We start from the raw sequence: 24,566 nt of genomic DNA, 5'->3' as shown, positions 1-24,566 counted from the left end.
GAGAGGGGACCTCATAGAAACGTTTAAAATTTTGATGGGTTTAAACAGGTTAGATGCAGGAAGAATGTTCCCAATGTTGGGGAAGTCCAGAACCAGGGGTCACAGTCTAAGGATAAGGGGTAAGCCATTTAGGACCGAGATGAGGAGAAACCTCTTCACCCAGAGAGTGGTGAACCTGTGGAATTCTCTACCACAGAAAGTTGTTGAAGCCAATTCACTAAATATATTCAAAAAGGAGTTAGATGAAATCCTTACTACTAGGGGGATCAAGGGGTATGGCGAGAAAGCAGGAATGGAGTACTGATGTTGAATGTTCAGCCATGAACTCATTGAATGGTGGTGCAGGCTAAAAGGGCCGAATGGCCTACTCCTGCACCTATTTTCTATGTTTCTATGTTTCTATGTTTCCAATTGAACAAATACTTTGGTTCTGTCTTCACGAAGAAGACACAAATAACATTCCGGAAATACTAGGGGAACGAGGGTCTAGCGAGAAGGCGGAACTAAAGGAAATCCTTATTAGTCAGCAAATTGTGTTCGGGAAATTGATGGGATTGAAGGCCAATAAATCCCCGGGGCCTGATAGTCTACATCCCAGAGTACTTAAGGAAGTGGCCCTAGAAATAGTGGATGCATTGCTGGTCATTTTCCAACATTCTATAGACTCTGGATCAGTTCCTATGGACCGGAGGGTAGCTAATGTAACCCCACATTTTAAAAAAGGAGGGAGAGAGATAACAGGGAATTATCGACCGGTCAGCCTGACATCGGTAGTGGGGAAAATGTTGGAATTAATTATTAAAGATGTAATAGCAACGCATTTGGAAAGCAGTGAAAGGTTTGCTCCAAGCCAGCATGGATTTATGAAAGGGAAATCATGCTTGACAAATCTTCCAGAGTTTTTTAACTAGTAGAGTGGATAAGGGGAAGCCAGTGGATGTGGTGTATTTAGACTTTCAAAAGGCTTTTGACAAGGTTCCACGTAAGAGATTAGTGTGCAAAATTAAAGCACATGGTAGTGGGGGTAATGTACTGATGTGGATAGAGAACTGGTTGGCAGACAGGAAGCAGAGAGTAGGAATACGGGTCCTTTTCAGAATGGCAGGCAGTGACTAGTGGGATACTGCAAGGTTCAGTGCTGGGCCCGCAGCTATTTACATTAATGATTTAGACGAAGGAATTGAATGTAATATTTCCAAGTTCGCAGATGACACTAAGCTGGGGGGCAGTGTGAACTGTGAGGAGGATGCTAAGAGGCTGCAGGGTGACTTGGATAGGTTAGGTGAGTGGGCAAATACATGGCAGATGCGGTATAATGTGGATAAATGTGAGGTTATCCACTTTGATGGTAAAAACAGGAGGGCTGATTATTATCTGAATGGTGATGGATTGGTAAAGGGGGAAGTCATGGTACAGGTGCAGCAGGTGGTGAAGAAGGCAAATGGCATGTTGGCCTTCATAGCGAGAGGATTTGAGTATAGGAGCAGGGAGGTCTTACTACAGTTGTACAGGGCCTTGGTAAGGCCACACCTGGAATATTGTGTACAGTTTTGGTCTCCTAATCTGAGGAAGGATATTCTTGCTATTGAGGGAGTGCAACAAAGGTTCACCAGACTGATTCCCGGGATGGCAGGACTGACATATGAAGAAAGACTGGATCGACTAGGCTTGTATTCAATGGAATTTATAAGAATGAGAGGGGATCTCATAGAAACATATAAAATTCTGATGGGATTGGACAGGCTAGATGCAGGAAGAATGTTCCCGATGTTGGGGAAGTCCAGAACCAGGGGCCACAGTCTAAGAATAAGGGGTAAGCCATTTAGGACCGAGATGAGGAGAAACTTCTTCACTCAGAGAGTTGTGGACATGTGGAATTCTCTACCACAGAAAGCTGTTGGGGCCAGTTCATTAGATATATTCAAAAGGGATTTAGATGTGGCCCTCACGGCTAAAGGGATCAAGGGATATGGAGAGAAAGCAGTAATGGGGTACTGGTTGCATGATCAGCCATGATCATATTGAATGGTGGCGCAGGCTCGAAGGGCCGAATGGCCTCCTCCTGCACCTATTTTCTATGTTTCTATATAATAAAGCATGTGCTCTGCAGTTCTTACCCATAAGCCATGTTGTGCAGTTGTCTGTAATGCTGTGACTCGAGATACCACAGGGGGAATTGTTGGGGTGAAGGAGATTACAGAGATAGGGAGGGGTGAGGCCAGGAAGAGATTTTCACACAATAGTGTGAGAAATGGAGAGAAACATTATGTCTGGACTGCTGCTCCTTTAGTATGCAAACCTTCAGGAGTAATTAGACAGCTGTACGTGTTAGGTGACTTGCACTGCATGCTTTCTGTTGGCTTCCTGAACCTTCTTAAAATAGAACTCTTCCAGCAAGGGGTTAACTCCGAAAACAAAAACACGCTCGACACATTGTTCTGACATATTCCTCGCTCATACCTATAGGTCAATAAACTACCTGGCCTTGAATTTCCTCTGTATTTGTGCCCAGAGACGCATGTAACCTATGATTTGTGCCCCTCTAAAAAGGGGGAACCGTTAGATTTTTTTTGGGTGTGATGAAACTGGGACAGATTAGAAGTGGCACTTTGTCCACACCCAGTAATTCAACACCTGGCATTGTTGCAAATCCCAGAGATCCCGGGGTTTATTGCCTTTCATGAGGTTATGTAACGAAGCAAGCAGTCCCTCCCTCCCTCCCGTGTGACCGACGCTCCCTTTAACCAGCCCCAGTCCAGCCCAGGCTCCCAGCCGCTGAGCACCCAAACCTCCGATGGCTCTTGAGATTCTGGGGGCGATCCGGGGCGCTCTGTCCGCCCACACCTGGATCCTTCTCCTCACTTTCCTGGTCCTGCTGGCTTGGTAAGTGTCCGATTGGTAAGTTACCGGGTGTCCCCGCTCTAAAGCATGTGAGAAAATGGCCACAAAGTTTGTCTGTTCGCTGTTTGCCCAGGGCGAGTTTGCAGCATTTGCCACTGGGGTGTCTGTGTGTGTTTTGGACTCTGTGTGTCCTCAGTCTACGTTGCCCCCACCACCATTGCAATCCCCGCAGACCGCTGCTGGGACCTGGGTGGGGAGCGGCGGGCGGTGCTGGAGAATCGGTGCCGATTCCGGGCCATTTCCCCCTCCTCCTCCTCACTGCCCGCGGGTTCACAGCACGTCCGCCCTTTGGGGCTGCCTGGGGCTCGGAGTGCGGGCAGATTACCGCGGGGTGGGGGTGGGATGGAAGCTGATCCTGATGGGATGTTATTGTGGGGAGCGGGGAGAGGGTGTGGGGTAATTGATCCCCATGGGATTTTAATCCAGGTCGGAACTTGAAGCATTTTTCTTGTTTTTCAAGTTTCTACCCTGGGACATGGTGACAGTAAACCCTTCTGTTTTATGGCTATTTACACAAAGCTGGGCTCTCTGGAAATCCCAAGCCTGTTCTATATAAAAGGATATATTTCATATTTCTGTGTAAACAATAAGAAGTTATTCTCCTCTCCAGTTTATAAAAGTTCATGTGGGTTGGTCAGTAGGGGACAGTAACATCGTGGTTATGTTACTGGGCTAGTCATCCCACCATGGCAGCTGTGGAATTTAAATTCAATTAAATAAATCTGGAATGAAAATTGACACTATCTTTCTGGATCATTACTGCCCCTTTAGGGGAGTTCCATTCGCAACTCCTCAGATAATGAAGCAGTCCGTGCCCACATGCAGCAAGACCTGGACAACATCCAGGCTTGGGCTGATAAGTGGCAAGTAACATCTGCCAGGCAATGACTATCTCCAACAAGAGAGATTTATTTATTTATCGCCCCTTGACATTCAACAGCATTACCATCACCGAATCCCCCACCATCAAACTCCTGGGGGGGGGGGGGGTCACCATTGACCATAAACTCAACTGGACCAGCCACATAAATACTGTGGCTACAAGAGCAGGTCAGAGGCTGGGTATTCTGTGGCGAGTGTCTCATCTCTTGACTCCCCAAAGCCTTACCACCATCTATAAGGCACAAGTCAGTGCTGTGAGGGATAATGATGATGGAATACTCTCCACTTTCCTGGATGAGTGCAGCACCAACAACACTCAAGAAGTTCAACATCATCCAGGATAAAGCACTCCATGCACCATTTTAAATACTGTCCCCACCCCAGGCGCACCGTGGCAACAGTGTGTACCATCTGCAAGATGCACTGTAGCAACTTGCCAAGGCTCCTTGGGCAGTACCTCCCAAACCCGCAACCTCTACCACCTAGAAAGAGAAGGGCAGCAGGCGCAAGGGAACACCACCACCTGCAAGTCACACACCATCCTGACTTGGAAACATATCGCCGTTCTTTCGTCGTCGCTGGGTTAAAATCCTGGAACTCCCTCCCTCACAGCACAGTGGAAGAACCTTCACCACACGGACTGCAACGGTTCAAGAAGGCGGCTCACCACCACCTTCTGGAGGGCAATTAGGGATGGGCAATAAATGCTGGCCTTGTCAGTGACGCATACATCCCATGAATTAATAAGATTATGACCACAAACAAAGACGTGTTTATTTAGCACCTCATGGAGTCTCTCAGAAGCATCTTGTAGCAGTGAGAATGTGATTGGGGATAATCTTCATGTTGATCTTGTGTGCACTAAGTATGGATAATAAACAACCGTCTTAAATAAACACATAAATCACACTGCTGCCAGCTCTCCCACGCCATTATTTTTCAGTCTTGAGTGGCAGTGGTGTGGACTTTGGCTTAAATGCAGCAAATTTGCAATCGGTGTTGATTTTAAGGGGCGGGCGGAGTTATGATAATTACCTGTTCAACTTTAGGGTCTCTGGAGCAGCGTAAAAAGCCCCATCAAATTATGGCTTGGCGTAAGTAATGGCATAAGTCACTCGTGCCACAGCTTCCTGCAATTTCCTTACCGTAATAAAGGTGTACGCTATGGATACACCATAACTATGGTGCAAGTTTTGAGCAAATTCAGGCCTAGTGTAGAAATGCACTCCTGGGCTTGCCTGATTGCTCAGTGAATTCACTCAGCGGGTGGCTGAGCTGCACAGATCCTTGGTCTTTGCTGAGCTACAGCTAGGATTGAAAGTGCTACCATTGAACTCAATGCCTCTGGGCCAGGGGAAACTGGGCAGGGTTTCTGCTCCTAATCACTCCCTGGCAACCTTTGCTGTGGACAGGATCAGACTCTGTCGTGGTGGGGGCAGGGCGGGGGGTGGGGTGGGAGACCCACAATGGAATAATCCGCCATTGTTCACCGTCTAGGCCCACAAGTGGATGTGGTACCAGTAACTGAAAGATATTTATGGAGCTGTAGCTCATCAAGGTGTAACATAGAAACATAGAAAATAGATGCAGGAGTAGGCCATTTGACCCTTCGAGCCTGCACCACCATTCAATAACATGGCTGATCATTCACCTCAGTACCCCTTTCCTGCTTTCTCTCCTTACCCCTTGATTCCTTTAGCTGTAAGGGCCATATCTCACTCCCTCTTGAATATATCCATCGAACTGGCATCAACAACTCTCTGCAGTAGAGAATTCCATAGGTTAACAACTCTCTGAGAGAAGAAGTTTCTCCTCATTTCGGTCCTAAATGACATACCCCTTATCCTTAGACTGTGTCCCCTGGTTCTGGACTTCCCCAACATCGGGAACATTCTTCCTGCATCTAACCTGTCCAGTCCCGTCAGAATTTTATATCTTTCTATGAGATCCCCTCTCATCCTTCTAAACTCCAGTGAATATAAGCCCAGTCGATCCAGTCTCTCCTCGTATGTCAGTCCTGCCATCCCGGGAATCAGTCTGGTGAACCTTCGCTGCACTCCATCAATAGCAAGAATGTCCTTCCTCAGATTAGGAGACCAAAACGGAACACAAGAAAGACTGGATCAACTGGGCTTGTATTCACTGGAGTTCAGAAGAATGAGAGGGGACCTCATAGAAACATTTAAAATTCTGACGGGGTTAGACAGGTTAGATGCAGGAAGAATGTTCCCAATGTTGGGGAAGTCCAGAACAAGAGGTCACAGTCTAAGGATAAGGGGTAAGCCATTTAGGACCGAGATGCGGAGGAACTTCTTCACCCAGAGAGTGGTGAACCTGTGGAATTCTCTACCACAGAAAGTTGTTGAGGCCAATTCACTAAATATATTCAAAAAGGAGTTAGATGAGGTCCTTACTACTAGGGGGATCAAGGGGTATGGCGAGAAAGCAGGAATGGGGTACTGAAGTTGAATGTTCAGCCATGAACTCATTGAATGGCGGTGAAGGCTAGAAGGGCCGAATGGCCTACTCCTGCACCTATTTTCTATGTTTCTATGTTTCTACAATATTCCAGGTGAGGCCTTACCAAGGCCCTGTACAACTGCAGTAAGACCTCCCTGCTCCTATACGCAAATCCCCTAGCTATGAAGGCTAACATGCCATTTGCCTTCTTCACCGCCTGCTGTACCTGCATGCCAACTTTCTATGACTGATGTACCGTGACACCCAGGTCTCGTTGCACCTCCCCTGTACCAATCTGTCACCATTCAGATAATAATCAACCACCCTGTTTTTGCCCCCAAAGTGGATAATCTCACATTTATCCACATTATACTGCATTTGCCATGCATTTGCCCACTCACCTAACCTGTCCAAGTCACCCTGCAGCCTCTTAGCATCCTCCTCACAGCTCACACCACCACCCAGCTTAGTGTCATCTGCAAACTTGGGGATATTACACTCAATTCTTTCATCTAAATCATTGATGTATATTGTAAATAGCTGGGGTTCCAGCTCTGAGTTCTGCGGCACCCCACTAGTCACTGCCTGCCATTCTGAAAAGGACCTGTTTATCCCAACTCTCTGCTTCCTGTCTATCCACCTCAATACATTACCCCCAATACCATGTGCTTTAATTTTGCACACCAATCTCTTGAGTGGGACCTTGTCAAAAGCCTTTTGAAATTCCAAATAAACCACATCCACTGGTTCTCCCTTGTCCATTCTACTAGTTACATCCTCAAAAAAGTCTAGAAGATTTGTCAAGCATGATTTCCCTTTCATAAATCCATGCTGACTTGGACCAATCCTGTCACTGCTTTCCAAATGCGCTGCTATTTCATCTTTAATAATTGATTCCAACATTTTCCCCACCGCTGATGTCAGGCTAACTGGTCTATAATTACCAGTTTTCTCTCCCTCCTTTCTTAAAAAAGTGGTGTTACATTAGCTACCCACCAGTCCATAGGAACTGATCCAGAGTCGATAGACTGCTGGAAAATGATCACCAATGCATCCACTATTTCTAGGGCCACTTCCTTAATTGGCATCCCAGAGTACTTATCAGGCCCTGGGGATTTATCGGCCTTCAATCCCATCAATTTCCCTAACACAATTTCCTGACTAATAAGGATTTCCTTCAGTTCCTGCTTCTCACTAGACCCTCGGTCCTCTAGTATTTCCGGAATGTTATTTGTGTCTTCCTTCGTGAAGACAGAACCAAAGTATTTGTTCAATTGGTCTGCAATTTCGATGTTCCCCATTATAAATTCACCTGATTCTGACTGCAAGGGATCTACATTTGTCATCACTAATCTTTTTCTCTTCACATATCTATAGAAGCTTTTGCGGTCAGTTTTTATGTTCCCAGCAAGCTTCCTCTCATACTCTATTTCCCCCTCCTAATTAAACCCTTTGTACTCCTCTGCTGAATTCTAAATTTCTCCCAGTCCTCAAGTTTGCTGCTTTTTCTGGCCAATTTATATGCCTCTTCCTTGGATTTAACACTATTCTTAATTTCCCTTGTTAGCCACGGTTGAGCCACCTTCCCTGTTTTATTTTTACTCCAGACCGGGATGTACAATTGTTGAAGTTCATCCATGTGATCTTTAAATGTTTGCCATTGCCTATCCACCGTCAACTCTTTAAGTATCATTTGCCAGTCTATTTTAGCCAATTCACGTCTCATACCATCAAAGTTACCTTTCTTTAAGTTCAGGACCCTAATCTCTGAATTAACTGTGTCACTCTCCATCTTAATAAAGAATTCTACCATATTATGGTCACTCTTCCCCAAGGGGCCTCACACAACAAGATTGCTAATTAGTCCTTTCTCATTACACATCACCCAGTTTACGATGGCCAGCCCTCTGGTTGCTTCCTCGACATATTGGTCTAGAAAACCATTCCTCATACACTCCAAGAAATTCTCCTCCACCATATTGCTACCAGTTTGGTTAGCCCAATCTATATGTAGATTAAAGTCGCCCATGATAACTGCTGTACCTTTATTGCATGAATCCCTAATTTCTTGTTTAATGCTGTCCCTAACCTCACTACTACTGTTTGGTGGTCTGTACACAACTCCCACTTGCATTTTCTGCCCTTTTGTATTCCACAGCTCTACCCATACAGATTTCACATTATCCAAGCTAATGTCCTTCCTTACTATTGCGTTAATTTCCTTTTTACCCAGCAACCCAACCTCCTTTTCCTTTCTGTCTATCCTTCCTGAATGTTGAATACCCCTGGATGTTGAGTTCCCAGCCTTGGTCACCCTGGAGCCATGTCTCCGTAATCCCAATTATATTATATTCTTTAATAGCTGCCTGCGCAGTTAATTCGTCCACCTTATTACAAATACTCCTTGCATTGAGACACAGAGCCTTCGGGCTTGTCTTTTGCAGAAAGAGAGGATGGGAGGAAAAACATTCAGCCTTTGGAGAGCTGAGTGGGTTAGTGTCCTGGTCGGAAGCTGCTACACACCCAGGCACTTGGTCTTGTAAACATCACGGAATATCCGTGTGGATCTGCAGCTTGTTGATCTCTTTAATGTCGAGGGGCTTCTGTATCGGTCTCTTTGACTTGCACCTTTTAAAATATTTCAGCAGATGACAGGAGTGTTAGCTATACTGTACTGACTTGCATCTTCATTAGTTGCATGTGATTGGTTGAATGGACGATTAACTGCTCTAGTTCTGATGACCAACATTTTGTATTTCTGGGGTGAGAGAAAGCCAGTACCTGGATATACCTCCCAGAGTTGGATTGGGTTTCAGACAGGCACAATACAGTTTGTAAGTAATGCTGCCCTTGCAGAGGCCAGGAACCAGCAGCTTCAGTAATGCTCGCTGTCTGTGCACAAAGGGCTTTGAGTTTATTGTAATGCTGTTACCACCAAATTTACAGTATCCATGGGCGATTATTTGATTCTATCCTAAACCTGAATGTTGCTGGGTTTCTGCTGCTGCAGGGACTGAAGCAATGCTCAATCCTATCCTGAACTTTCGTTTTAAGATGTTCAATATTATTTACAATTTTTTTAAGTGAAGATATCTGTTTGATGAAGGTTTGGTGTTTGAGTGAGAGATTATTTTGAGGGATTGATGTATGGGAACAAAGTACATGGGTGAATTTGATGTAGCTCCTAGTAACCAATACAGGGTTTTATTGTTTATAAAGATTGTAACCACTTAAATTCAATTTTCAGGTACAGCGTTTTACCATATGGGTTTTTTAAACGGCTTGGAGTTCCAGGGCCAAGGCCACTGCCGTTCATTGGATCGTTTCTGGAGTACAGAAAGGTATGTTTTTTTTTTCTCTTTCTCTTTGTTGGCCATATCAATAACTCCTGTTAATGCTTCGCCTGCTATTGAACCGTTCTGCCATCACACTGTTCCCTCCTTTAACCGAGAACTGAGCGAGACTTCTCCGAAGCTCCTGCGAATAGTGTTCTGTCTGTGGGTGAGAGGAGACTCGCGGCAGAGGCAGGGCTGATGCTGACTGTCTCTCTCCGTGCTGCAGTGTAAGCGCTTCAGTGAGTGAGCCAGCCAAAAGCTGCAGAAACTCTGCAGAAGGACAATCTCTCCCAGTGTCCGTAGAGCCCAGTATTTGAACCCATGCCCTCTGTGATTGGCAATGCCACTGCTTTATCACTGGAGTGACTGCACTAGTACAAAATCATTCATTTAACATCTTGGCTAATGAATGCATTGATTTTTTTAATGGTTAGAAAAGCAAATCTTTTGATTGTCATTAATTTGTGAGGGACTTCAGTTATGTGGTCAGACTAAAGAAGCTGGGGTTGTTCTCCTTAGAGCAGAGAAGGTTGAGAGGAGATTTGAAAGAGGTTTTAAAATCATGAGAGATCTGGACAGAGTAGATAGAGAGAAACTGTTCCCATTGGTGGAAGGGTCGAGAACCAGAGGGCACAGATTTAAGGTGATTGACAAAGAACCAAAGACGACATGAGGAAAAACGTTTTTATGTAGTGAGTGGTTGGGATCTGGAATGCACTGCCTGAAAGGGTGGTGAAAGCCGACTCAATCTTGGCTTTAAAAAGGGAATTAGATAAGTACTTGAAGGAAAAAAATTTGCAGGGCTATGGGGAAAGGGCGGGGGGAGTGGCTGCAATACTTTTGCAGAGAGCCGGCATAGGCTCGATGGGCTAAATGGACTCCTTCTGTGCTGTAACCATTCTATGTGTATAGTTTGGAACAACATGTTCTCTAGTTGTCCTATAACTGTTCAGCTAGTTTTATATATTTTTTTTAATTGGTTGTCTTTTCAAATGCTGACATGAATATATTTTAACTTGCTTTGTCCCCCCACTCCCAGTCGAGCCCTTTCCTAACCAAAGTGGATTCACAGGTGACCACCTTGCAGGTTCCTGACCATTTCTTGAACTGGTTTCCAGCAGGGTGCATGAGAGAGGTCGAGGGTGAGTTAGGGTAACACCCACTCCTTTTGGGGTTTCTCGTCCTCTCCAGTCAGCACCTCCCCAGTGACCGGAGCAGATTAACGACACTGATGATCGGGACAAGAAGCACGACTCTAAATGTTGCCCCTTCTTGGGATGGTGGGTTGTTGCAATGCTTTAGTCTAACCATGCTGTTTATGAAACTGCGAATGTAAATTTTGGCACGGCCTATAATTCTGCACTGGCGGGAGTAGAAATTATGCCAGTAATATCGGCGGAATCTGCTAAACCAGTGCAAAATATCGGGGAATTTTTAAACGTGAGTTTTGCCCAGAACCACTTGCGTTCTTGTTTTCCACTGGTTCAAGATCCTGGATCAGGCCCCGCCCACAAAGCTGGCCACGCCCCCAGGTGAACATTGTGAGATTCGGCCGATTGCATTGGGTCGGGAAGGCTCTTCCAATTGCGCTCATTTTCTTAGGCACACGGGCACTGGTTGGCACGTTTTAAAGGTTGCCATATCAAAAAATATTTAATTTGCTGAGAAATTGACTGGTGCACACCAATGAAACGATTAAATGGTACTGTATCATTTTTAATTCATTGTCAGTGATTTGAAATGCAAAAATACCCATTTTTAAATGCTTATTTTTGCCGATAACCCAATTTTCAGCGGTATTAATAAAACTGCACCAGGTTACCACTCTTAAATACATCAAGGAGTATTTTTAATGGAAAGAAAATTAAACCATTTGTTTTACTGGGTGGGTTCATGGAAAATTTGACATTTGTGATTATGCAAATAAATTTTAGCGGAAACGAGAACTGTAAACTAACCAACGAATTTCCCTATTCCTCCATGGCCTCACCCCTCCCTATCTTTGTGAACAGTTAGACCTCCCGAGACCTCTGCGTAACTCCAACGTTGGTCTCTTGTCCATCTTCCACTTCTTTCACCTCGTCATTGGCAGCTGTACCTTCAACATCTACCTGCCAAGCTCTGGAATTCCCTCCCTAAATCTCTGCCTCTCCACCTTTAAGACCTGTAAGATTTGGATTGCAGGTCACACACAGATTACTCTTAGGAGTTGCAAGGCGGTTTATTAAGGAGCGGTAGTTTTAAGCTAAACCAGATGCAACATGCGATTAAGATAGATGTAATAGACATACAAACTGTGACAGAGGAGAGCCATCTACGGCCCCAGAACGGAACGGACGGACGTTGAGGCAGGAACAGATCCTGAGCTGGTGGAGGTGTTAGTCCGAAGCCTGCATGAGTTCCACCTCGAGGAACCTCTCTCCTCAGTCTGCCTCTCTCTCAGATGCCCATTTACATACCTTATTTCAATGGGCCTTGCCTCAATCATTTTTACCTATTCAATTGTCCAATCACAGGAGAGAGGGTACCTATGAGATCATTTTCTTCCTTATCTCTGTCTTGTTCATCTTTAAGGCTCCGTACTAAATCCCTTATCGATAGATGCCTTGAAGACCTGTTGTTCTGTTTGACTTCGCAACTCAACTCTCTGTACAACTCTTTTCCTGCCATGCCTGGAATCCTTCTGTGTCCTCAACTTCAGCAAACTACTGAGCTAGATAACAGGCTATTATTTCTTTCAATTCACGATTTCTTACAGACCCTCCTTAATATCAACCTCTTTGACCAAGCTTTTGGTCACCTGTCCCAATGTGTCCTGCTTTGGCTCGATGTCAGTTTTTTTTGTCTGATCACGCTGATGACAGACGATGTTAAAGTAGTGGCCTTAATCGAAAGAGTTTGCATTTATATAGCACCTTTCACAAACTCAGCACGTCCCAAAGCGCTTTACAGCCAATGAAGTACTCTTGACATGTAGTCGAAATAGTGCCACAGGATCTTTCACAGCCACCTGAGAGGGCAGAAGGGGCCTCGGTTTAACGTCACATCCGAAAGACACTGTATTTACCCAGTCAAGTGGCACCTCTATCTGATCACCTGACATGATAGATGGGATGGGGCCCTGCATCTCCATGTCCCTATTTCACCTGCTGACTGGGCGAGCAAGGTTCTGTAAGGGCTGGGCACATTGGGAGGGTGTGGTGTCGGTGGGGGAGAGGACAGCTCAGGGTGCGCAGTTGTGGGTTTCCGGTGCCCTCCGTTCTCTGCTCGTTGAGTTTTTTTCTATTTGCCGCTGCAGCCGACAGTGGGAGAACTGTACATATAACACCAGCTCCCCTCCTCCATCTTGTGGAACTCACTCCCACAGGGAGTGGTTGAGGTGACTAGCACAGATGCATTTAAGGGGAAGCTGGATAAACACACGAGAGAGAGAGAGAGAGAGGAACAGATTGTTATTGTTATTGTTATGTATGTAAACATTGTAACTGTGTAAGACTTGCCACCAGAGGGCGCAACTGTTGGAGGCCCAAGGGTCGCCTGCACACCTCATGCAAGGGAGTATAAAAGGTTGTCTGCCATGCTGCTTAGGCACTCTGGAGTTGTAGTAAAGAGACTAAGGTCACATCAGTTTTAGCTCACAGTACTCAGTCTTGTGGAGTTCTTCCATACTTAACAATTGGCGATGAGTAACAGATTACGAACTTTCACGCGGTCATAGCTGCTGTTGGTATTTTGGAGATTTGTAGAGGGTGATGATTGGGAAGCCTTCATTGAGCGTCTCGACCAATACTTTGTGGCCAACAAGCTGGATAGGAATGATAAAGCGATCAAGCGCGGGGCGATTCTCCTCACCGTGTGTGGGTCCACAATATACGGCCTCACCAAGAACCTGCTAGCACCGGAGAAACCAGCGGAGAAGACATTATACAGAGTTGTGTACGCTGGTTCAGAACCACCTCAAGCCAAAGGAGAGCGTCTTAATGGCCAGGTGTCGCACCACCGCTCTGAGGGCCAGGACGTGGCGAGTTATGTCGCCGACCTGGGACGCCTTGCGGGAACTTGCGAATTTGCTGGATTTTTGGGAAATGCTGCGGGACCTTTTTGTGCTTGGCATCGGCTACAAGGTCATTCTTCGCAAGCTGCTATCCGCTAAATCCCTACACCTGAGCAAGGGGCCATCACGGTAGCCCAGGCATTCATATCCACGAGCAATAATACCAGACAGATATCTTCCCAGCATTGAAGCTCACCGGCAAGTACTGTGCATAAAATAATGTCGCTAGCAGGCAGAACTGCATATGGCAGGGCCTACACGTCTGCAGCTACAAGACCTAGGATAACTCTTGAGTCCGTCATCGGGTGTGACTGCAAGTCCATTAGCACCATGTTGGCTGCGGGGGGTAATCATCGAACCCATCAATGTCGATTCAAGCACGACGTGTGCAAAGGCTGCGAAACAATGGGGCACCTCCAGCGAATGTGCAAGAGTGCTGCGACTCACCTCGTGGCAGAGTCGGCAGAGGATGATCGATCCGGCGCGGATCACGCAGAACAAACAAGAGAGGCAACTCAACCCGAGGAAGAAGTGTATGGGGTACACACCTTCACCACCAAGAGCTCTCCTATCATGCTGAAAGCCAAATTGAACCGTATTCCGGTCTCAATGGAGTTCGACACAAATAAGGGAATTAAGGGTTACGGGGAGAGGGCGGGTAAGTGGAGCTGAGTCCACGGCCAGATCAGCCATGATCTTATTGAATGGCGGAGCAGGCTCGAGGGGCTAGATGGCCTACTCCTGTTCCTAATTCTTATGTTCTTATGACACGGAGGCGAGTCAGTCAATTATGAGCTAGAAGGCTTTTGAGAAACTGTGGGGCAACAAGGCACAAAAGTCCAAGCTGAGCACAATTCAGACAAAGCTGTGCACCTACACCAAAGAGCTCATATCAGTCATTGCTAGTGTGGCAGTACGATGGAGCTGTGCATGATTTATCACTGTGGATTGTACCAGGCGATGGCCCAACGCTATTCGGCAGAAGCTGGCAGGGAAAGATTCGATGGAACTGGGACAACATCAAAGCACTATCTTCAGTGGATGACACCTCATGCGCCCAAGTGCTGAACAAGTTTCCGTCGCTATTTGAACCAGGCATTGGCAACTTCACAGGCGCCAATGTGAAGATCCATCTCGTCCCCAAGGCAAGGCCCGTTAATCCCAAGGCAAGGCCCGTTAATCACAAGGCTCGAGCGGTTCCATGTATGATGAGGGAGAAAGTCGAGATCGAACTGGACAAACTTCAACGAGAGGGAATCCTATCGCCAGTCGAGTTCAATGAGTGGGCCAGTCCGATTGTTCCGGTGTTGAAAAGCGATGGCACAGTCAGAATCTGCGGAGACTACAAGGTAACAATCAACCCGAGTCTCGTTACAAGACCATTACCCGCTACCCAAGGCGGATGACCTGTTCGCAATGTTAGCGGGTGGGGGGAAGTCGTTCACCAAGTTGGACCTAACTTCTGCCTACATGACACAGGAGCTGGCTGAATCTTCAAAAAGATTGACGTGCATCAACACGCACAAAGGACTGTTTATATACCACAGGTGCCCTTTTGGGATTCACTCGGCTGCTGCCATCTTCCAGAGGAACATGGAGAGTCTGCTGAAACCTGTTTCGCACACCGTTGTGTTTCAAGACGACAGCCTGATCACTGGTCGTGACACCACCGAACACCTGCATAACCTGGAAGAGGTTCTAAGTCGACTAGACAGAGTGGAACTCAGGCTGAAACGCTCTGTGTGTTTTCCTGGCGCCAGAGGTTGAACTTTTGGGGAGAAAGATTGCGGCAGATGGCATCAGACCACGGACTCAAAGACAAAGGCCATCAAGAATGCACCCAGACCACAGAATGTGATGGAGATGCATTCGTTCCTGGGACTCTTCAACTATTTTGGTAACTTTCTACCCGGGTTAAGTACTTTGCTGGAACCGTTGCACATGTTGCTACGTAAGGATGATGACTGGGTTTGGGGTAAATCTCAAGAGACAGCCTTTGAGAAGGCCAGAAACCTACTTTGTTCTAATAATTTACATGTACTGTATGACCCGTGTTAATGACTAGTGCTAGCTTGTGATGCCTCATCGTACGGGGTCGGCTGTATGTTACAGCAAACCAATGTATCAGGCAAACTTCAACTGGTTGCATACGCGTCTAGAAGTCTGTCTAAGGCTGAAACAGCCTATAGTATGGTCGAGAAAGAGGCGTTAGCATGTGTATATGGGGTTAAGAAAATACGGCAATACCTATTTGGACTTCGGTTTGAGCTTGAAACCGACCACAAACCGCTCATTTAGCTGTTTTCAGAAAACAAAGGTATAATCACCAGTGCTTCGTCCCACATCCAAAGATGGGCACTAACATTGTCCGCTTATGACTATGTTATCCGCCACAGACCAGGCACGGAGAACTGTGCTGATGTCCTCAGTCGACTACCATTGCCCATTACCGGAGTGGAAATGGCGCAGCCCACAAACTTGCTTTAGAGAGCGAGGCGTCACCCGTTACTGCTCGCTAGATCAGGACTTGGACCAGCCAGGATCCTGTGCTATCACTTGTAAAAAGTTCTGTCCTCAATGGAAGCTGGTCGGCCGTCCCCGGGAAATGCAAGATGAAATTAAGCTGTTTCACCGACGCAAAGTTGAAATGTTCATCCAGTCGGATTGTCTCTTATGGGGTAATCGCGTGGTTTTGCCAAAAAAAGGCAAGGAAACGTTTATACGCGACCTACGCAATACCCACCCAGGCATAATGAAGGCGATAGCCAGGTCGCATGTTTGGTGGCCTGGCATTGACTCGGACTTAAAGTCATGCGTACACCAGTGCAACACGTGCTCACAATTGAGCAATGCATCAAGGGAGGCTCCATTGAGTCTGTGGTCATAGCCCTCCAAACCGAGGTCCAGGATTCACGTAGATTTTGCTGGCCCCTTTCTCGGAAAGATGTTTTTAGTTGTAGTGGACGCTTATTCTAAATTGATTAAATGCATAATCATGTCATCCAGCACATCCATTGCCACCATTGAAAGCCTCCGGACTATGTTCGCCACCAGTGACAATGGAGCGTGTTTCACCAGCTCAGAATTCAACGAGTTTATGACCTGCAATGGCATCAAGCATGTCAGGTCTGCCCCGTTTAAGCCCGCATCCAGTGGTCAAGCAGAACGGGCAGTCCAAACTATCAAGCAGAGCTTGAAATGCATGACGGAAGGCTCCTTGCAGACCCGCTTATCTCGGGTTCTGCTCAGCAACCAACATGACCCCACTCGCTCACTGGGGTTCCCCCTGCAGAATTGTGAATGAAGAGAGCGCTCAAAACCAGGCTCTTCCGAGTCCATCCGGATCTAAATAATCATGTGGAAACCCGGCGTCACCGGCAAAACATGTACCATATTGCGCGGCTGTATCGCGTGACATTGATGTTAACGACCCTGTGTTTGTCTTTAATTATGGTCATGGTCCTAAATAGGTCGCTGGCACTGTCTTGGCCAAGGAGGGGAATAGAGTGTTTATAGTCAAACTATTGAATGGACAAACGTGCAGAAAGCATTTGGATCAGACCAAACTGCGGTTCACCGACAACCAGGAACAACCTAAAGAGGACATCACCATCATCGATCCACCAACACACACCCAACCAGCAATCGACCTCACCGTCAATCAAGAGGATGAACCCACCATTCCCAACAGTCCTGTCAGACCAGCCGCGCCGCAGTGCAGCAATGGTCTGACCAACTCACCCTTGCCAGAGTTTGAACTCTGACGATCAACCAGGGAGTATAGGGCCCCGGATCATCTCAACTTGTAAATAATTTGTATCAAAAACTTTGGGGGAGGAGTGGTTATGTATGTAAACATTGTAACTGCGTAAGACTTGCCACCAGAGGGCGCAACTGTTGGAGGCCCAAGGGTCACCTGCACACCTCGTGTAAGGGAGTATAAAAGGTTGTCTGCCATGCTGCTTAGGCACTCTGGAGTTGTATTAAAGAGACTAAGGTCACATCAGTTTTAGCTCACAGTACTCAGTCTTGTGGAGTTCTTCCATACTGAACAGTTATGCTGATAGGGTGGGAGGAGGCTCGTGTGGAGCATAAACACCGGCATCTACCAGTAGGGCCGAGGGACCTGTTTCTATCTTTAAAAGTGCCTGAAAACTGTCTGCTGTGATTGGTTACTTCGCGTTCACATGATTGCACACATACAAGGTGCAGTCTGTCTTGAAGTATATTTGGGTGGCGGGGAAGCCAATTCATTGTTTTTATTTAAAGCAATAAAACCAGTTTAGTATTTGTGTTCCTTGTTCTTTGCCTTCACAACAACACAAGCTAATGTATTTTCCCTCAGAGTGTCCCCACACACTGTTCCATCTTTGCACTATGTGAATACTTTTGCTGATGTTTGTGTTTTCTTCCTGGGCAGGGTTTATTTAACTTTGATACAGAATGCTACAAGAAGTATGGAAAGATTTGGGGGTGAGTGCATTAATCAGCCAGTTATGCATATGAAGGTGTGTGTTTTATTCCTTTTCAAAAATACACTTCACTCCAGCAATGCAAAATGTAGTCCAAAAGTGCTGTACTTGTCATAAGCACAGCTTAAAGGCACAAGTAATCTTGGTTTGCATTGATGCTACATTGACATTAAGGTACGCTGTTGCCATAGGTACCTTTATTTTTATCATTGCACTCAAAAGAAAGCTACATTTACATTGAGCTGTGCAGCTTTCAGGAGTGTTTGTTCCACCTTAATACATTTTAGTTCTTTTGCAAACTGAGGAAATGTCTCCATTGGTGCATTCACAGTGTGAGCCTGAAATTCACTTGGTTTGGGCCAGGACACAGGTGGGGCGGTTCTCCATCGAAGGGACTACAATGAAGGGGTGACGCCCGGCTCTGCTGGGATCCGGCCCATTTTCACCGCTGCAAGGAGTTCTGGCGGTGGGTGGGAGGGATGACTGAATCATCTGTCCATGCCCCTTCAGCAAAGGAATGTGTCTGGGGCAGTTTCCTCGGCTACCCCGGGAATTCCGCCCATTGAGCAAGAGTTTGGAGGAGGCCCGAGGAAATGTCCCAAAAGTCTCGGAAAGATAATTGATCCTGGAGGTGATTTTAGTTAGGCTGGGACCTTTTTAAATTCCTCTTTGTCTTTGGCCCAGGATGGTGCCTCCATTTTCTATTACATGCTTATTATTTTTGACCCATTCTGGACGGGTTTTCCGGGACTCGACTATTCCAATGCTCTTCTGACCGACTCCGCCCCTCGTCACCATGTTATCCCTTGTTTAATCCTCCCTTTCTGCTCTCCGCTGGCTGCGGCCTTGTGCCACAGGTTTTCCCGCCCGGCGGTTAGGCAGCCCGTCAATCAGGCTGGCTGTCGGGCGGGAAAACTGGTGAAAATTTTTTAAAATACTTTCCGCTGTTAATTTTTAAAAATTCGTTCCTGGGATGTGGGCGTCGCTGGCAAGGCCGGCATTTATTGCCCATTCCTTGAAAAGGTGGTGGTGAGCCGCCGCCTTGAACCGCTGCAGTCCTTGTGGTGAAGGTGCTCCCACAGTGCTGTTAGGGAGGGAGTTCCAGGATTTTAACCCAGAAAAAATGAAGGAATGACCATATACTTCCAAGTCAGGATGGTGCATAACTTGGAGGGGAACGTGGAGGTGTTAGTGTTCCCATGCGCCTGCTGCCCTTGTCCTTCTAGGTGGTAGAGGTCGGGGGTTGGGGAGGTGTTGCTGAAGAAGCCTTGACGAGTTGCTGCAGTGCATCTTGTAGATGGTACACACTGCAGCCACGGTGCGCCGGTGGTGGAGGGAGTGAATGTTTAAGGTGGTGGATGGGGTGCCAATCAAGCGGGCTGCTTTGGACTGGATGGTGTCGAACTTCTTGAGTGTTGTTGGAGTTACGCTCATCCAATCAAGTGCAGAGTATTCCATCACACTCCCGACTTGTGCCTTGTAGATGGTGGAAAGGCTTTGGGGAGTCAGGAGGTGAGACACTCGCCACAGAATACCCAGCCTCTGCAGGATGTCTGGGAAACCCGTGCTTCTAGTTTTCCTCCTTCCCGTAAATATCTCCATAAAATTTTCTGGCCTATTCATGAATGAATCCGACGGGTGTTGTTTAAACACCCTTGTAGGTACGGGTGGCCATTCCGAACAATGCTAATGATTCTGTCCCTGCCATTTTGGACTGGATCTGCGGCTCTGGTCCGTCAAACCAGCAGAGCAGGCCAATTGGAATTTTAACTCCTATAAATCCAACCGGCGCAATTTTGGCTTCACTAACCCTGAGCTTGCGGATTGTGAATTGGGTGTGAGGGTCTGAGCTGAAAGAGTGTGAGCTCATTCTGGGGTCCGTTGGTCCAGAACTCCTGATTCGAGCTGCACGTGCTGTAGCTGTAATGCCAACATGAAGCAAAGCTGCTTCCCACTGATCTGGTTGTAGCGTTACTGCAGCCTGGATTATGTACTGCAATTTGAGACTTTGGCCATTACTTAAAGTAAAGAAATATCTACAAATGCTAATGTGATATCATTGCAGTGAAGACCTGGTTGTCCAGGAGTGTGATGGAATACGCTCCACTTGCCTGAATGAGCGCAGCTCCAAAGTTGTTGCAGTAAGTCTGGGTTAGTGGGGTTAGCCCGGGCCACGCACCCAACAATCAAACATTAGCCTTTTTTTAAGGTCCCGATTCACTTACTAACACTTGTGTGTCTTTCTTTAGGTTTTATGAAGGCCGGCAGCCCATGCTCGCCATTATGGATACCGAACTGATTAAAATCATCTTCATAAAAGAGTTTTACACCTTGTTCACCAACAGGTGGGTAAGTATGGACATGCACTGAAGGCTGTTTGCAATTTACTACTACTTTTTCTCGGTACTACAATAGAGGGCCTTGTTAGCTTTGCCACTTGAGACTAGCTTTGGTTGTTCAGCTGGAATGTAGATTAATGCCCATGCTTTCTCCGTCTGATGTTACAATCTCATGATCAATAAAGGTCAGAGTTATCAAACAAAAACTGCATGAGAGGATGGAGCAGGGTATGGTAAAGAGTAACGATCTTTTATCATATTATCAAGAATTTAGTTCCTCCTAAGCCTGTGGTGAAAAGCGTGCAAGACCCCATGCACAGACGACCTAATGCATTGCCAATTTTATGGGTGAGGGAAGACCGAACATTCAAACCAGTGGGTTGATGCTGTGAATTAGTGTCCTCATAGGATCATAGAAATTTACGGCACAGAAGGAGGCCTTTCGACCCACTATGTCTGTGCTGCCCAAAGAAGAGCCATCTAGCCTAAACCCATTTCCTAGCTCATCACATAATCATAGATATTTACAGCACGGAAGGAGGCCACTTCAGCCCATCATGTCCGTGCCGGCCGACCAAGAGCTATCCAGCCAAATCCCACCCTCCAGCTTTTGGTCCATATCCTTGTAGGTTACGGCACTTCTAGTGCACATCCAAGTACTTTTTAAAAGTGATGAGTGTTTCTGTCTCTACCACCCTTTCAAGCAGTGAGTTCCAGACCCCCACCACCCTCTGGGTGAACAAAGTTCTCCTCAACTTCCCTCTAATCCTTCTACCAATTACTTCAAATCTATGCCCCCTGGTTATTGACCTCTCTGCTAAGGGAAATAGGTCCTTCCTAGCCACTCTATCTAGGCCCCTCATTATTTTATAATCTCAATTAAATCTCACCTCAGCCTCCTCTGTTCCAAAGAAAACAGGCCAATCCTATCCAATCTTTCCTCATAGCTAAATTTCTCCAGTCCTGGCAACATCATCAAATCTCCTCTGTACCCTCTCTAATGCAATCACATCCTTCCTGTAATGTGACCAGAACTGTACACAGTACTCTAGCTAGTGTTTTGTATAGTTCTAGCATAAACTCCCTGCCCTTATATTCTATGCCCCGGCTAATAAAGGAAAATATCTTGAATGCTTTCTTAACCACATTATCTACCTGTCCTGCTACCTTCAGGGATCTGTGGACATGCACTCCAATGTCCCTCTGTTCCTCTACACTTCTCGATATCCTAACATTTATTGTGTATTCCCTTCCCTTGTTAGTCCTGCCTCCAACTCTATCTCTCTAGTTCAACCAAATTCCCAGTGGTTGCCCTTTGGAGGTTTGGGCTGAACCATATTATTGGGGTAGAGTAGAAGGTGCATCGAGCTCCAGCTTTATCTGACTTGTTGCCTGGAACTTGCACTCCTCACCTTGGAGAGTGGAGTGTATAATTGTCTTGAATTCTGACTTGCTTTCCACACGTTGGTTTGTGTTACACAGGAGAGGGATTGATTAACTGTAAACAAAAAAGGAGCTATCCCTGTATATCCTGCCGGCTCTGTGAAGAGCCCTGATTACTGATATTTTTATGGAGACCTGGCTCTAGACTTTTCTTCTTTGGTGGGGGGAGAAAGAGTGAAATGCCCATTTATATTTTACAACCCACTGAGTTGTGGGAACGTTTGGGTTTGAAACATGTAATTTCATTAATGGTAACGCAAAAATGGTATCAGTAGGAAGTGATCGATCCCATGAGCTGAAATAACTTGATGCATACAGGAAGACGACAGTTGATTTATTTTTATTGTGGCGATTGGAGGGATGTGTGCAACTCATGATGTGTAGCACACTAATCCGTGAGCTGTATTCGTACACTGTACATGATGCATATAAAGGCAATCATTGATTGAAATGGAATATTCAGTGTGTTTGTGTATATCTAATGTCCCATCTGCTCTTTGCAAATAAAGATAACCTAATAGACGACAAGTCCTAACAAGAGTTGAGCAGTCGTGTGTTATACAATAGCAAGTTATTTGCCTCCTCATTGTCCCACTCCTAATTCTCCTCCTGTTTCATTGATGTGGGCAATTTGAGGCATACAGGATTATTTCCGCCATGTGAAATATTCTAGGGTTTCTGTGTTGTAGAATGGAATCTTTTTTATAAAACAGAAAAACGGGATTTGAATAATTTTTTGGACGGTGGGACAATTTGATTTGAAGTTGTCCCCTAGAATCCTTGGTGCCTAAGGGAATATTTCAGACTGTGGGGAGCAGCTGTAGAATGATCACAACGCTCGGTATTTGAGCTGACTTTGTTTAGAGGAGCGTTCACTTTGGTACGGATGAGAAGAGCCGAGTAAAGTGATTATTAAATATACACATTTTATGCATTATCTGTGATCACACGCTGCACAGCTACTGTCCAGAAAAATGGTGATGAGGGGAAAAGGAGGCGGCGGGGCAGGGGGAGGGGAGAAGGGGGGGCGGGGAGAAGTGGGAGCGGGGGGAGCGGAGAAGGGGGCGGGGGGGAGGGGAGAAGAGGGGAGAAGGGGGGTCGGGGGGAGCGGAGAAGGGTGCGGGGGGAGGGGAGAAGGGGGGGCGGGGGGAGTGGGGAGGGGGAAGGGGGGAGGGGGAGCGGAGAAGGGGCGGGGGAAGGGGGAGGGGGGAAGAGGGCGGCAGGGGGGAGAGGGAGGCGGTGAGGGTGGGTGGGAGAAGGGGCGGGGAGGCGGGTGAGGGGAGAATGGGGTGGGGAATGAGATTAAGCTCTAAAATCAAAACTGTGAACATAACAGATATTCATTTAGGAACTGTGAATGGGCACAGCAAATCAATGGAAAAAACACACTAACCTAGAACCCCATAGTCTGAGCATGACACAGCTCAAAATGCAAACCCGATCTCCCTACACAGACAGTCACTCACTCTGGAAACCTGTCGTACAATGGCACATAGGGATAGAAGTGGTTTAGGAACACTGGAACATTCAGCTCCTTGAGTCTGCTCCACCATTCAATCACATCATGGCTCATCTGTACCTCAGCTCCATTTAACCGCCTTGGCTCCATAATTCCTTGGTACCTTAAATTAACTTTCGATTTCAGTCTTGTATTTGTCCCAGCATCCACGGCCTTTTGGGGGAGAGAATTGCAGATTTCGACTCGGCCCGTTTTTGGCCCTGAAATCGGCGAGGTGCTCAGAGGCTCGCCCCAAGTTGGGCCTCGGGCTGGATCTGAATCATTCCGGCGAGCTGCCGATGCCAGTTTGCTGAAATGGTCAAAATGGGCCGCCTGCGTCTCCAGCAGTGACTCCTGGGTAGTTGGTGGGGTAAGGGGGCGAACGGGAGGGAGGTGGGCCGGCAGTGTCGCTGTGAAGCCGGAAGGTGCACTCCTGCTCCTCCTGGCTCGATGTTAGCGGAGGTTGCAACAAGAAGTGTACCTCTTTGTTGCCCGCCACTTGGGGACCTCTGGTTCGGCCGCATAAGGAAACAAAAAACTGAGGCCCAATGCAGGCGAATCAGCACCAGCGAATTTCCAGAATTGGTTCTGAATTGGGGATTAGGCCTCCTCCTCACGTTTTGTGGCGCTTGGTTTAGGCGGCTGCCGGGGATTCCTGAACATCACCCGACCCAATATGGTGTTGGACGCATTTCAGGGACCCTCGGAGTGAGGGAAACAGCAACGAGAACTTGCTGTTTTTGCCCTTGTCCTGTGCCCCAGAAAGGCACAGCGGTGTCCAGTTGCTTTTGTTCCCCCCCCCCCCCCCCCACAATGCAATCTGAACACACACTGTGCAGTTTTAGAAGAGATCAGTTTCTGAAGTAATGTCATTGAATCCAATATGTACTTACATTTTTTTTTAAACTAGATGTTAAGTCTTTCTACTTTTTCTGCAGGACTTCGGTCTGAATGGGTCGTTAAAGGACTCTATCTTTCTTGTCCCAGATGAACGGTGGAAGAGAATCCGAAGCGTGCTTTCGCCTGCCTTCACCAGCGGAAGACTGAAAGAGGTAAAGACATCATCGCCCATAGATGGAATCCTCTGTCTGTATTTGTGATGTGTAAGGTTATGTACACGTGAGTTCGATGCAAAATCATCCAATAATAGTTGACTTCCCACGAGGGTGAGTGATTGATGCT

The 24,566-nt window shown here is 46.7% G+C and overlaps 1 protein-coding gene across 1 annotated transcript in view; it reads left to right on the top strand.

Moving 5' to 3' along the window:
* The first annotated feature begins 2,728 nt into the window (after positions 1-2,728).
* LOC139281238 (cytochrome P450 3A30-like) overlaps positions 2,729-24,566 on the top strand; it is a 48,010-nt gene continuing 26,172 nt past the window's right edge. The window contains exons 1-5 of the mRNA XM_070901291.1: positions 2,729-2,883; positions 9,491-9,584; positions 18,053-18,105; positions 20,354-20,453; positions 24,323-24,436. Of these exons, the coding sequence (XP_070757392.1) occupies positions 2,795-2,883; positions 9,491-9,584; positions 18,053-18,105; positions 20,354-20,453; positions 24,323-24,436 (450 nt within the window). The 5' untranslated portion in view covers positions 2,729-2,794. The remainder of the gene's footprint in view (positions 2,884-9,490; positions 9,585-18,052; positions 18,106-20,353; positions 20,454-24,322; positions 24,437-24,566) is intronic.

This window comes from Pristiophorus japonicus, chromosome 15 (genome assembly GCF_044704955.1).
Source record: "Pristiophorus japonicus isolate sPriJap1 chromosome 15, sPriJap1.hap1, whole genome shotgun sequence".
Lineage (NCBI taxonomy): Eukaryota > Metazoa > Chordata > Chondrichthyes > Pristiophoridae > Pristiophorus > Pristiophorus japonicus.
The sequence above is the reverse complement of the archived record's forward strand: the minus strand, read 5'-3'. Positions and strand labels throughout refer to the sequence as shown.